Source organism: Artibeus jamaicensis, unplaced genomic scaffold (genome assembly GCF_021234435.1).
Source record: "Artibeus jamaicensis isolate MK-2021 breed Jamaican fruit bat unplaced genomic scaffold, CSHL_Jam_final scaffold_369, whole genome shotgun sequence".
Taxonomy (NCBI): domain Eukaryota; kingdom Metazoa; phylum Chordata; class Mammalia; order Chiroptera; family Phyllostomidae; genus Artibeus; species Artibeus jamaicensis.
The window spans coordinates 7,952,915-7,967,706 of NW_026522042.1; the positions used below are offsets into that span (position 1 = coordinate 7,952,915).

Consider the following 14,792-nt stretch of genomic DNA (forward strand, 5'->3'; position numbering starts at 1 on the left):
CTTCCTTCTCCTTCACTGTCTCTGTGAAACTTCTTTCTCAAACTTGAGCTGTCAAATCTGCCGGGGGGGGGGGGGAGTTCCTAGGCCTCCTTTTCCTGCAGCCTTTCATAATGCCGACCGTGTCCTCACTGTCCTTCACTGTCCTCTGCCTTGGTTAGGAAGGGCGTGGCAGTGTGAAAGCAGGAGACACCTACCTCCAGACTAGCTTCAGACTGAGAAGAGCCTGAGCTATCTCCTCCTACATAAACTACCAGTTCAACTCTGTTTTGAGATCTGCATCTGGACTGGCATTTTCAAATCTATCCCCTCACCCAGGGTATAAGTCAGCTCCGTAATAAACTCCAAAAAATGTCATCGGCCTCAATTAAACATTTCTGAATATTATTGTTTTCAATCAATTTGACCCTACCTCCTTGTAACTTCCACACATTATCTCTGAGATGGCACTTGAGGGACAATTTGGTATGTAAAGCTTGAGCTGGGTGAGACCTGGGTACAGCCATCATGGAAAACGGTATGGAGTTTCCCCCCAAAAACCATAAATTAAACTATCATATGACCCAGCAGTCCCCCATCTGTGGGGTTCTACCCAAAGAAATTGAAATCAGAATCTCAGAGAGGTATCTACCCTCCCATGACCATTGCCGGGTCATTCACAACAGCCAAGATATGGGAACACCCCAAGGGTATAAACGGATGAAGGGAGTGTGGTACAGATGTACGCTGAAACGCCATGAAGCCCTTATAAAAAGGAGACAACCCTGCCACTTGTGACAATATAGGTAGACTAGGAGGACGTTGTGCTAAATGAAATAATCTAGACCAAAAAATGACGTACTGTGTGATCTCACTTATATGTGGAATCTAAAATAGTCAAGCTCACGGAAGCAGAAATGAGAATGGTGGTTGCCAGAAGCTAAGAAGAGGCAGCAATGGGGAGATGATGGTCAAGGGTGCTGACTGTCAGTGACGTAAGGTGAGTAAGTTCTGGAGACCCCCCTACAGCACAGCTGCAGCCATGGGCAAGCCATAGGGCCTCTGGCTGGCAAAACTGTCATGGATGCTTAGGCTTTTCTAAGAACAAAGAAAGATCTTACACTGTATTCTAATAATAATAATAATAATAATAATAATAATAATAATGGGAGTGGGAGGAAACTTTGGGAAATGATGGATATATTTTTTGCCTTGATGGGAGTATACTTATCCTCAAACTCATCAAGTTGCAGTATATAGTACATATGCACAGCTTTTTAATGTCAATCATACTCAATAAAGTAGTTTAAAAAGTAAAAATATATTTTAAAAGAGCACATTAACCACTCTTCATGGAAAGATTCTTTAAAATTACACATAATACAAATCAAAACACTGCAAAGGATAGTATCTTTAATGAGTATTTTAATCATTGTCATTTTAACTAAAGCTTTGCAGAAATGTATTTATCAGTATCAGAAAAATACAGAGATATTGTTTGTATATGAAAGCATATTTTGTTAAGCCCTCTCATTTCATCTCCCACAGCTGTTTTCCTTTTTGCTTTGATGAAGAATAAATAAGGAGTAAACTGGAGGCCAATGCTTCAAGTCTATTTACCTCCACAGGCCCTGAAACATCCAGAGCGAACCCACATGGCTGAAAAACGTTCTCTCTAATGGGCAATCGCACCTGGCTCAGCCGGGAACAGGCGCTTCCTACGGAAGAAAAGGGGGCGGCAGGGCAAACTGGAGGTCTCGGCTGTGACCTGCACTAAAAATGGCCCCCAAACAAGACTGAATTATGTGAGTTGTCAGACAAAGGGGCAGAAGGCGCCCCTAACTAGGACATGACTAATTCAGCTCTGCGAGTCGGTGTTTCCGTCTCCCCACAGGACTGGGGAACCCCACCCAAGGTGCTGGAGCCGACCGGGTGGCGCCCGTGTTCTTCCCGGGATGGAGTCATTGCAACTGTCTTTCTGCATTCAAGGTCCCCTCTGTATTCGGGTTTACTGAGCGGGCCGCCTCTCTAATGTTTCTGTTTTCTGGCTGCTGGGCATAACCGCCCAGACTTAAAGGCAGCATTTGAGTTTCTCTGGCCTAACTCTCTAATTTTCCGACTAAAAAAATCCAAATCCAGAGAAGTTAGCAGTTTCTCCAAGAACGTCGTTAACTCAGACAAAGGTTCATGAAAACTCTTCAGCCTAATTTTTTTTTTTTAAGGACAAAGAGTAAGGAAAAAGGTTTGGCTTCTGCGGGCAGCTGGGAGCTCAGGGTGCAAGGGCCCTGGAGGGAAGCAGAAAGCATGGGCCTCCGGCTGGGGGCGTTGCAGTGCTCAGTTATGGGACGTGCCCACGGGATGTGCACAGCCACTGCTGGATTCTGAGCGAGCCCCCCCCACCACCACCACAGCCCGGAGCCTACTGGGCTCCCCCCTCACAAGGCTCTATGCTAGTGACCGTGACATTCTGTCCTTGACACCTCAGGACTCCAGCCTCACACTCCGTCATCGTCCTTGCCTCGCCGTTCACCAGCACGCAGATGCTGATGCCTTGCTCCTCGCACTCCGAGGCCTCTCTGCAGATGCACTCGCTCTTCTGGTCTGCAAAGAGAAGCGAGAGGGGCTCACTGGCACATGGTGCAGGTGGGCGAATGAAGGGCCTTTGCCTCCAAAGTCAGGACACGGTGGTTAACGGCCCATAGGAGCTCCAGCCTCCGGGCATGGAACCCACCACCCCCTGGACATGCAGGAGGACTGGGGAAGCCAGCCATTCAGCTCCACTCAGAGTGAGCAGGTTTGGAAGCTGGCGCCAGGATTGCGATTATTGTTTGGGCCACAGGAGACGGTTCTCCCAAGTCGAGCGGGGGTCCAGCTCACTCCTCATCCAGGCTGCTGTCCCTGTGACTCAGAACCCAAGTGGGATCCGCCAACCACCCCATCACCAACTGAGGACACCTCGGCAAAGAGCAGAGCGGCGAGGGTCAAAGAGAGACAAAGGACCAAACACCCAAACTTGGTTTGAGGGAAAGGGCATGAAGCACCAAAGGCTGCATGTCCCACAAAAATAAATAAATACATAAATAAACAAAACAGAAATAAGCTGTGCAGGATAGCACTGTGTGCACTGAAGTTTCAAGGCCAGGTGTCTCCAGAAAAAAAGTGACAAGGTCAGCGAGCCAGCTGTGGTGACTGCCAGACCCTAAGGGACTGTAGCTGAAGTTACAGGTGTCGTCATCTGTGCTGGAGACAGATGGGGAAACTGAGGGCAGTGACCCAGCCCTCCCCCCGTGGGGGTATAGCTGACACCAAGGGAGGTGGGTCATGTCTGCAGTGGCGGTGAAGGTCATTGTGAGTGCTCTTGGACACAGCACCAGAAATACGGAATGACAACTCAAGAAAGTAACTCATCTTCCTGTTCTCCCCAAACCCTCGGGCCCCTCTGGCTCAGCACTGCAGGTTTGTAATACCTGCCCGGCCCCACACTCCCCGTAACCCAAGGAAACAGCCACCCTCGAGCTCCCAGCAGCATCTGGCTGGAGGCTACGCCCTCATTTTGTTTCAGTTCAAGTATTTAGATAGCTCCTTAATATTTATAGCAAGTGAGACTTCCTTTTAAGAAAATGAGATCATTTTTTTAAAAAAGTTATTATGAGTCTATTTTTTATGAAGTTGAGATTTTTACTGACATGCAGATGTGCCTTAGAGTTATGTTTATCCAAATGGGTTCTATGAACAATAGAACACTTTAGCATGAAGTCACGAGATGTTAAAAATAGTGCAGCACAATAAATACAGCTATGTCTGCCACAGCCCCAACTGCAGAGAGGGGGGAAGGCAGCTACCAGGTCTGGAGGGACCGTGCTTTCAGACGGCCTTCACAGGTGACCAGAAGCCCAGCGCACCACCCAGGAAGAGGGTGTGGGGCCAGCCTGTGCCACAGAGACAGTTGCACTGGACACCAAGTCCTGCTCCCCCCCCCCCCCGCTTTGCCTCTTCCTGGGCCTCCCTGCCTGGGGGCTAGAGCTTCAGTCCACGCCACCCACTCAGTCCTCACTGACCACCCCTCATCAGTGGACTGGGTGGATGGCAGGCCTCTGTCTTTGTGCAGAACCCACAGACACACATGCTGCGTGGTTTCTGTCTGGATCAAGCTTGTCTATGGCCAGCAATGACCTCAAGGTCAGCGTCCTGCATCCACGTCTCCTATTCTCAAAGGACTGTCTGGCAACCTCTAGAATGAGCCAGAGACTCAGCATAGGAGGGCATATTTTCTTCCCGAAGTGGCCCATGAGAGGAGTGACCAGGGGCCTGAAAGGCCATGATATTTTTGAAAGCACCTGGACTCAGCAAGTTCTGGGAAGGAGAGACTGGTGGCCTTGCTAGCCACTTGTCACAGATGTAGCTTGATTGGTCTGAATTCTCCATCGGTGTCAATGGCCTCATGTGATACTGGAGAGGGTGCTGTGGCTCTTGTGCCTAAGTGGGCCCTGGGGCTGGTGACACCACATTGAGAAGCCGTTCGCAGAGGGGCCTGTGTGCTCCGAGCGGGGTGTTAGCATTATGGCTGTGGCCCCAGCCCCATCCCTGAAGGTACTACACTTGATACGGCGTCCAGAGCTTGGGAGTAGCCTGTACCATGGATCCCAGCAGCTGATCCAATTCTTGCTCAAAGTAGAGAGAGAACTGGCCAAATTCAAGTCAGCACTCAGCCCCTGACACAGACATGCCCCCGGGGGATGGGCAAGGCTCTCTGCCGGCCCAGCAGCATGAGGACTCAGTGGGACTTGCAAAGTTGCAGGTAGAACTCCCTGGCACAAGTAGTTCAGGGCCGAGCCCTTGCCACAGGGCTGGCTGGTTGCAGTGTTGGGTACAGCACCCCTGGTCAGCACTCTGCACAGGTGTATGCTGCATGGGGACCGGGGGGAGGGGGAAGGGCTACTCTGACCCAGCTTTTCCCTCCTGGAAAAGCCGAAACTCCAAGTACACAATATGGATGATACAAGGACAGAGCAATATCATGAAGGCAGAATGGGACTCACTGAGGTACGGGAGGACCTTCAGACCAGCAGGGATAGGTTTTTGGCCTCTGGGCGCTTCACCACCCTGCCTCCCAGTTCACTCTCAGACCAGTTTGAACCTCTGACACTCTCAGGGGTCTGTGCTGAACTAGAGAAGGATATTTCTCTAACCCGCAGCACTGTTGCTTTAGCAGTTTTACAGTTTCAGACGAAAAATTCCCTTTTCTTGCTTTGGCAGCACAAATACTAACATTGGAATGATGGAGAGATTAGGGTGGCCCCTGAGAAACGATGACGTGCAAATTTGGGACACCTTCCATATATTTTTTTAAATGAAGGAAAAGAAATGCCCCTCACCGTCACATTTTTCCCACAGCGGACAGGCGCCACACGCTTTCCTGGCTGGGGCAGGCAGGACACAGCTGTCGGCACCCAGCAGCGTGAACCGCAGGCCCTGGCAGCGCACAGCATGCAGCTTGCACACGGTCAGGGGCAGCGTCCTTCCCCTTCTCTCGTCCCGAGCGCACACCCCCAGGGAGGACCTGGAACGAATTTTTTTTATTATGTTGTTTACAAGATGATCATTCCTTAAAAGCTGAGGGTGAGAAGCGACAGGTGAAGCTCTGTGGCAAAAAGGTGGAGCAGACACTCACATCCCTTCATTATAAAGGCCCAACCCCCATCAGGAGGTCCCACCTTTGGGTGTCTCGGCCACACTGGAAGAAGAAGAGTTGTCTTGGGCCAAACATTAAATGTATTGTGACACATAATCACAAAATAATCTCATGATGTTTTAAGTAAATTTACAGTTTTGTGTTGGGCCGCATTCTCAGCCATCCTGAGGGACTAGCAACCCCACAGGCTGTGAGTTGGACATCCTTCTAAAAGAATGTTTTTTGCTCTTTATTTGCTCCTGAAGTTTAGAGAGCTGAGACAGCTAGTGTCAACCTGGTTTCATCTAGAACAGATCCGATACAGCAAATGGAAAGAGAAGGCAAGATGTGCTAGGACAGCTGGGAGGCTGATGACAGGAGAGGGACCCAAAGTACCCAGAGATCCAACACTCAGAAGCTACGGTTAGATGAGGCCACCAACCACAGGACACGTGGGCCCTCCCAGCCCAGCGGTCGGTGACCAAATCCTCAAGGGAGGATGAAACTATGTTTCAATGCTATGTTTTAACATCTGCATTTACAAAATACTCGAAAAATATTTCCATAAAAAATGATTCCTTTTTTTTAAGCATTGGTGCCAAAATGATGAGATCCAGCTTTTTAGAAATGTCACTGATGAAAACAACTGCATTTCTGAATGTGAATGGATTAGGGAACCATTACTGCGGTGCAAGCTTAGACAACGAAGCACTTTTGTAGAGCAGACAATATCTATCTTTACTTGTACATATACTTAGCTCTAATTTTCTCTTCTCTGACCAAGTGCTATGTTTAGCTGGAGTTATTTACACAATGAAAACAAATCTTCATCTCTCTCCTCTCTCAGCTTATTTAAATTTAAATAGAACTGCTCAAAACAGCTTAAAAGTCAGAGACTTTGCAAGGCCCCATGGTCAACAGGATCTTATATGTAAACTCACACACACTGCATCTGTAAACTGCAGGCTGCAGACAAACTAAATGAATCGGGGAAGTTGGAAAGCCGATGGAAGTGAATCAGAATAAACAATGCTTGAGAGAAAATAACAGCAGTCAGAACATTCAGGATAACAAACACCATTGCCAGTCACACTATTTTGTTGTATTCTCTTCCCCACAAGAAGTTCTTCCGGGTCAGACACCACCACAGTCACTGTCACCCACTGCAGGTGTTCATGGAGTTGGATGCGCTGATAATAGTAATTGAAAGCCAAGTAATTGGCCTGTAAATGTGTGTTCTGATTAAGCCCCGGGCACGTGGACATATTTCTCCCACTTGCTTCTCTCCCTCTCCCCCACCCTGCTGGGCAGGCTGCTGCATCCGTCACATCAATAGATTTCCTTGTCCTCTAGCTTTGAGGGCATTGAATCAGTGGGAGCAGTGGTAGGAGACTGGAAGGGGAGGGGCTTCAGCTGGGTCCCTCCTCAGCTGCTGTCTCCAGTCTAGGTTCTTTATGTCTAGGTTCTTGTAAATGCTCCTCCCTTGCTCCTTCGGGCTTGGGTGTGGATATGTACCCACACTGTGACTCATCCAGGACACTGCCCGGTGGCTCACACTGTCCTTTACTCTTCCATTCTTCAGTTAACACTCCCACTTGTCATCCTCCTCTGTCTTAATTTAATCATGCCATCTGTACTGGCTAGGACCGTGATGAGGACATCTAGGAACTCCCTCAGGTCTCCTTCTACAATGAACTTGTCTCCAGCTGGGTGGCATTTTATAAAGCAATCTAGAGACACACATTCCAGGAATCAGAAACCCACTGCTTTTCTCACTGTGAGTGAGCATTGCTTTCTGTCTCAAGATTTCGGTCCTAATCCTCTCAAGCTCTAAATCCTCAGGTGGCAGTTTTGTCCTTTTTACATGTACTATAGGCAGCGCTCAAGTAGTCCTTCAGCCTCTCTCTAGCCAGGTTAGATGCCTCCAGCCATCAGCTCTGGTGACCCAGGCAAACAGCAGGCAGCAGCTGGAGCAGATTAAAAAGCAAAAACCCTTAATTCTTGGTAAGCAGCACCTTGGGTCTAACAGAGACTAGCACCTAAGGAATTGTTTTATTTATCTTGAGTAAAATGAAACAGAGATTTGAGCAAAGATGGGGCTTACCAACATTCGTTGGGCAATTTACAAACACATTTTGAATTCTTCACTTTCTCCCAGGGCTGACACTTGGGTGCTGCCGATGTCAAAGGGGCATCTAAGAGGCAAGAGATACAGGAGGTGTGGTCACCTGGAAAAGAGCTTCTTCGTGGTCAACACGTACCATTTTCATTGCTGAACGTGGCTCTGCATTAGTCTCAACTGCAACAAGTGTACACAGTAAAAATATAAAACGCTGGAAAGCATTTTACAAGAGATGGAGCATTCTATGCAGTACCCCAAAAATAATGCCATTGGTCATGGTCACTACCATTTCTGGAGCAATTACCATTAGCTATACACTCTTTATACACTGTGATACTTAAGTCTCCTTAGCAAATGCCCATTTAAGAGACGAGGAAAGTAAAGATCAGAAAAGTTAGAAAGTTGGTGCCAGTTCACACATTTAACAGATTGGCCAAACCAGGATTCAAGTCGGGATTCTGTCTGAATCCATGGCTGGTAGGGCAGGGTCCCTTTCATCAGGAAGTTGGAGTTTAGTGCTCACTTCAACAGTGCATATGCTAAAATCGGAATGACACAAAGGAGATTAGCATGGGCCCTGCATAAGAATGACACACAGATTTGTCATAGGCACAGACAACAGGAGGAGACTAGAGTTTGGGCAGTGAGCATGCAATAAATTATACAGATGTTGTATTATAAAGTTGTACACCTTAAATTTACATAATGTTGTCAACCAGTGTTACTCCAATAAATTTGATTTTTTTTAAAAGCTGGTGTTTGCTGTGTGGACAGCATTTTGCCTGGTGCACCTTCAGTAGAACAGGAAATAGCACTATGACTTGACTTAAACACAGAGAATTCCTTGGAATCCCCAGCAGATCTGGAACCACCTCTCATGTGTAGTGTCCAAGCGGCCTCCCTTCAACAGTGAGTAGAAGTCTGGAGGTACTCCCATTAATAGAATCCTCCCCGTAGTTTTAGGTTTCCTACACACTGATCAACGGTTAACCATCATTCCAGTTTTGACAAGAAAACGCCATGGTCCAAATTATAAAAGCATGATTTGACCTGCATTGCTTCAGCTGTACTGACTGCAGTGGGAATAATCTACAATACTCTGCTGTTCCTTCCTCCTGCCAGTTTCTTTACAATGAAATTCAGTGCATTATAAAACCACTTACCTGCTGAAAAACACATCTGTAAAGCAGTAAGAAAGGGCTAAAGAGCATGTTTTCATGGATGCACAAACTATGCAATACTTCTTAACTTTGTAAAACTTTGGAGCTTTTAGACACAACAGGAATGGTATTATCTAGATCGGTGCTTCTCAACCAACAGCAATTTTGAACCCCAGGGACATTTTGTAATGGGGTGCAATCAGGGGGCACCCAAAGAGGGATTTGTAATGGGGTCCAGAACTCAGGGTATTCTAGGAAATATTAAAAATATGGGATGTCCTCACCCCCACAAGTCTAAACTGGGTGATAGGGCACATGGAGCAGGCCCATTGAGAGTTTTGTATAGCAACAGTTTTGCAGCTAACCTCAGGCATGGTCATTTAACATGTCTATAACCTTTAACTTGTTTCATGGATATGCTAAATAGCTATGGCCATGCTTTGAGCCAAGGAGATGGGAGCGACTTCTACCCAGGATGTAACTGGGAGGCAACTCCCCTTCATTATAGCATCTGCATAAGAGTTTGGAGATAATTCATTCCACACCACCAGGCCACACCTGCCTGGACTTACTAATGGCAGCCCAGAAAAGCTGAAAAAAATACGGGAATGCTGGCAGGTGTAGCCAATTGTGGGAGGAGTCGGAAATGGGGCTGCAGAGGAAGATTGGTGCGGGGATTTAAACCAGAGCACAGGAGCCTTGAGAGGGGAGGACTATGCAGCTTTGACAAGAGGAGGGGGCTCGTGCGGCTTTGGGGGTCTTTTTGCCACGTAGCTTAGGAAGCAAGAAAGCAAGACAGAGCTCTTAGCAGTGGTGCAGAGCTTTCTCTTAGCAGTTTGGAAGAATGCAGGAGAAACACTGTGGGAAGGAAAGGGGTGAAAGGACTCTTGCTGGTGGGCCATGAGAAGGTGCCACGTGAATTTGGATTAAGAACTGGAGATCCAGGTGACACAGCTGATGCTGCTGGGAACCGTGGAAAGCCTGCCGGCCAAGCATGGATTACTGGGAAGAACCAGGGGCTACCTGAGCCATGGACTTCTATTTCTTTTCCTGAGATACGGTACCCCAGATTGGGCAAAGGGGGGGCGGGGAGAAGGACTGCGTGTACTTGTGGGTGTTTTAAGGAACTTCAGGATTTTAATGAAGCCATTAAGTCATTGCTCTTAAGTTTGTATAATTTTTGAATAAATAATTCCTTTCCTTTTCACCAATCTCTGACATTAAGAGCTATAATTTCCTGGTGGTAAGGCAAACCTAACAGAGGGGGACCCCGGGAGAAGGAGGATGTCCATTCAGTAATAGAATCTTGCCCCCAGTCAGGTCCCTTTGGTAACAAACTGACAATGTCTAAAGACATTTTTGGCTGTCTCTGGGGGGTGCTACTGACATCTAGTGGGTGGAAGTCAGGATGCTGCTAAATTTCTTACAGTGCATAGCACAGGGAATTATCGGGCCCAGAATTCCAACAGTGCTAGAGTTGAGAAATTTAAACTAAAATGTACCAAATCTAAAGTTCAATGCTAACTCTTTGAAAATCATTTCTGCATTGTGATTAAAAATTCATTTGCTAATCATTTTACACTTTAAATATTTGCTAAAAGTTATTATAATTTGTGAAAATTTTTTATAGAATGACCTAGACCAAAGACTTTGGCATTTCAATCGAGCATAACTTTGTTTTCTTTGTAGCTCCATTAACCAAACAAACATGTAATTAGGGCCCATATACAGTATGTACGTTTACTATGTTAAAACCAAATCACCTTCTCATCAACACTAAACACTAAGGAAATGGTGTTTAATAGGTACCAAATTTCAGTTTGGAAGGATGAGAAAGTTCTGGGGATGGATGTGGTGAAGGTTACACAACAGTGTGGACGTACTTGATGCCACTGAACCCTACATTTAAAATGGTTAAAATGGTCAATTTTATGGTATGTTTATTCTACCACAATAAAAAAGACTAAATATTGACACAGCAGGTACTTTAAAACATTCACTTTGGAGGCTGACAAACTAGGATTTTTTGTTTGTGATAGGCTTATGTTAAAGGTAGTTATTAATATCTACATCTTCTGAAAACATGCAGGTCTAAAAAACATTCTTAATTAAAACTTAAGTAGAATTTGCTACCAAGTGGGAGAAACTTCATACCAAATTTTGCTCTAAAACGTCTGAAGCAGACACCTTAGAAAGACAAGCATGTCCTCTCCTTTGGAACTCAGGAACAACCCTATCAATTGTACATCGCTCTCTTTAACTGTAGAATTACTGGCACAAGTCCATTCCTTCAAATGTGCATGTAAATTGCAACTATGCAAGTAAATGTATACATGTGCTTCCATGCATGTAGAGAAAAGGCAACCGTCTGTGATAGGACCTTTGACACTAAACGACACGTGGTAGCTGGGCGTGGGCATTCCACGGCACAGGCCGCCTTCCTCATCTGTTCAATCCCTTTCTCACACTGCCCACGGCAGCGTCGGTCCCAAGTGCGCCTCGCAGCCTGCTCTCCGCAGCTGTGCCCACCTAGCTCACCTGACGGCATCTCCCGTGGCATCTGGCACTTCATGCTCACTAGAAAGGACGTTTCACACCAAATTCAAAGTCATAGCCAAGGGACACAGAATACCATGTAAAATGGAATGCAAGAGAGTTTTTCTTCTTTCCTGTTTTTAATGATTTCAAACATTTCTAAGTTATTTTTTAAATGTAAACAAAAGAAATAATAGGTTGTTTATTTTATAAAAATAAAAGGTTGTTTGTTTTATAAAACAAAAGGTTGTTTTAAAAAACAAACTCATTTCATCTTAAATATCTCTAAAAAGAAATGATTTTGCTTTCCGAATCTTTTTCTACCTCAAGTTCCAAAACACCATTTTAATTTGCTCAGTGTTGAAAACACTACATTTTTTGGATTTACACTATTCAGAACAACTTCACAAACCACACTTTTCCTTCAATCATCTCTGCTTTGCAGTGTTAAATGTAAATGCTTTTAAAATTTTCATTTCAAAAATACTAATGAACTCTCTGAAAGCCCATAAATAAAACATACAGAACTTCATGTAATTATTATCTCAATTTTGTACTTAATAGTCTATTTAGAATCAGGAGGAAACCAGCAATTCACTTTAAAAATCCTTTTCCTTGGCATCATAAGTGATACAAAGCTAATCTCTGATATAAGGATTTTGATTACAATTTTAGAACCACCAGGGCTATTCTTGCCTTTCTCTCATCCTGGGAGTCTGCGTGTGCCAGGTATCAAAGCCGGTTACTCGGTCTATGAACTGACCTCTTTCTCATGGAGGGACAGGGATGGAGGCAAGGACTCAACAGTTATGGTGACTCAGAGCCACCAGGACTGTCACTCTCCTGAGTGCGGGCGTCCTGGGACAAGCCTGGACGGCTCACCTTTGTGCACACAGTGGACATCCTTTATCTCAGGGCTCCACTTGAGGCTGGATCCACAGAGAAATGTCGAAGGACCTTCCAAGGACATGCCATCTGGACAGGAAAAGGTCACCTTATCGCCAATTGTGTAGGAAGGCTGCTGGGGATGACTCTGAATGCCATCCATCAGTGTAGGGAGAACACAGGCCATTTCTAAAGATAAACGCACACACAGAACACAATGGTCATTGTTTTCCCGCACCATCTTTGTAAAAGCAGGAGAGCCTTGAATGGCACTGATGGACTTGCTTTGCTTTTTCACATTAGAAGACAAGACATGCCCCACTGTGCCCCACATAAAATTGACCAACGAATGGCTGAAGACCGAAATAGTTCCCACTCTTCACACCGACCCTCAAAGCAATGCAACAATCTAAAATAAATTAGCTTATAAACAGAATCCTATAGTCTGGCCTGCTGTCAAAACCAGCCTTTTCACAACTGCCACTTATCTCTCTGGTCTGGTTAAGCCCCACTGGAATTTTCCCAAGAACTATGTTCATTGTTGTATGATTAGCATGTGTCTAATAGGATATTTTACGACCCAAAATTTTTGAAGAGCTTCCTTTAACCTTGCAACCACAGAAGTGTGAAATGTTGTTCCTCATCTCCTTTCTTGCTTGATTAGTTTATTAGTTCAAATTTTCTACTTGAAAAAATAGCAGAGAAAAATGGGATGCATACACAGTGATGGAAAGCAAGTCAGAATTCACAGTTTAAAAAAATCTTGGCAATCTCTCTAATGGACAACAGTCTACAAAATACTGCTCTCTTTCTGCACCAGAAAATCCATTCATTCATCCATTCAAAACAGCATCTATTGAGTGCCTCTATTTCGCCAAGTGTGTTGTGTGCTACTGAGGATACAAGATACAAGTCAGGGTTTGAAGATCCAAGGTCCAGAGAGAAAGGAAGTCTAAAGTGGTGATGACAATATTTAGCAATGCCTTTGTCCTTGAAGTAGTTGCAAGTTGGGCAAGGGGAGGGGAATGTTGAAAAGCTGCTACACTGAGGAGGAAAATGCAGCTTAAAGGCTGAACACCTGAGTCAAGTTTTAGGCAGTTGAGTAGGGCTGAGATAAAAATGTAGAGCCCATTCCTGTTGAAAAGAAGGGACCTATATGCACATTACTATCACAGTTCCATGTAGGGTCCATTAACAGCTACACACTAGGAATAAAGGCAAACTGGTGTAAACCAGCCTCACAGCTTGCCAGGAACAAAACAAATCTTCTCTTAAGGAAGATATCCCCCATGGCCTCAAATTATTTCTTTAACTTTTCACACATAAAGTCTGGCATTCAATCAAAACTAGTCTAACAGTCAGAAAAGATAAGAATTGACCAAAGTAAAATAAAAAGACTTTGGAAGCAGACCCAGAACAGATTCAGACAATGGGATTCAGTCCATGGGATTAACAGACATGGACCTCAAAATAACCATGATCAACAGTTATGATGGGGAAAAAAATGACAAGATGGGAAATTTCAGAAGAGAATTAGAAAGTATAGAAAAGCAGATAAATGAAATATCTAGAATTGGAAAATAAAATTAAGAACTCAATAGAGCTCTTAAAAGTACATTATATACAACTGTACAGAGAATTAACAAACTAAGATAGGTCAATAGGAAATGTAGAATGAAACAAAGAAGAAAATAATGTAAAACAAAGGAAAGAATGCATATATAATAATATATAAAGTCTAAAAATGTATTATTTGTTTTTCATGAGGAGAGTGAGCAAGAATGAAACAGGTACAATATTTTAGGACACAATGGTCAAGAATTTTCTAAAATTGACAAAGAACTTTAAAGCACAGGCTCAAGAACTCCTATGAGTATCAACCAGCATAAAGACCAGGAAAATTTCACCAAGGCACATCAGAGTAGGGTTGCTGCTGAAAAACAAAGACAAAAAACCCCAGTAAGCTAGAGGCAATGTAAGGAAGTCTTTGAAGTTTGGAGAAAATAAATGCTAACTTATAATTCCTTACCCAATAAAAAATATCTTGCAAATATGAAGATAAAATGAAGACATTTTAAGATGAACAAAGAGTGGAACTGTTTTTCACCACGAGTTTCACAATAAAAGGAAAGAAGTTCTTCAAGCAGAAATGTCTGATTAATCTTTTCATTAAACCACTTTTGGGCTCCATTACCCCCAGCTGGGGAATGTTTGTTCGTATTCCATTTCAGTAATTTCTGCTGAAGAGCTTCAAAACCGAGACAGAAAGACAAGACAGAGAAAGAGGCAGAGAGGAAGAGAGGGCATCCTACAAACCAGCAAGAAAAAAAGAGAAACCTTAAAAATGGACAAAAGATTGGACAATCACTTCACCAAGGAGGATAGCCAAATGTCCAATAAACAAGTGAAAACAGGTTTAACATCACCATTCATCAGAAAGAAA

At 44.6% G+C, this 14,792-nt stretch overlaps 1 protein-coding gene, 1 non-coding gene and 1 pseudogene across 2 annotated transcripts in view; 2 read left to right on the plus strand and 1 right to left on the minus strand.

The window, feature by feature from the left end:
• Positions 1–1,384: 1,384 nt before the first annotated feature.
• C7 (complement C7) overlaps positions 1,385–14,792 on the minus strand; it is a 52,466-nt gene continuing 39,058 nt past the window's right edge. The window contains exons 15-18 of the mRNA XM_053657380.1: positions 12,347–12,538; positions 7,752–7,842; positions 5,352–5,536; positions 1,385–2,577 (exon numbers count right to left, since the gene is read on the minus strand). Coding sequence (XP_053513355.1) covers positions 2,396–2,577; positions 5,352–5,536; positions 7,752–7,842; positions 12,347–12,538 — 650 coding nt within the window. The 3' untranslated portion in view covers positions 1,385–2,395. The remainder of the gene's footprint in view (positions 2,578–5,351; positions 5,537–7,751; positions 7,843–12,346; positions 12,539–14,792) is intronic.
• LOC119044268 (uncharacterized) lies at positions 5,221–5,320 on the plus strand (annotated as a pseudogene).
• On the plus strand, positions 8,287–8,391 carry LOC119044267 (U6 spliceosomal RNA). Its single transcript, XR_005081573.2, has one exon. It is a non-coding gene; the product is annotated as a U6 spliceosomal RNA (small nuclear RNA).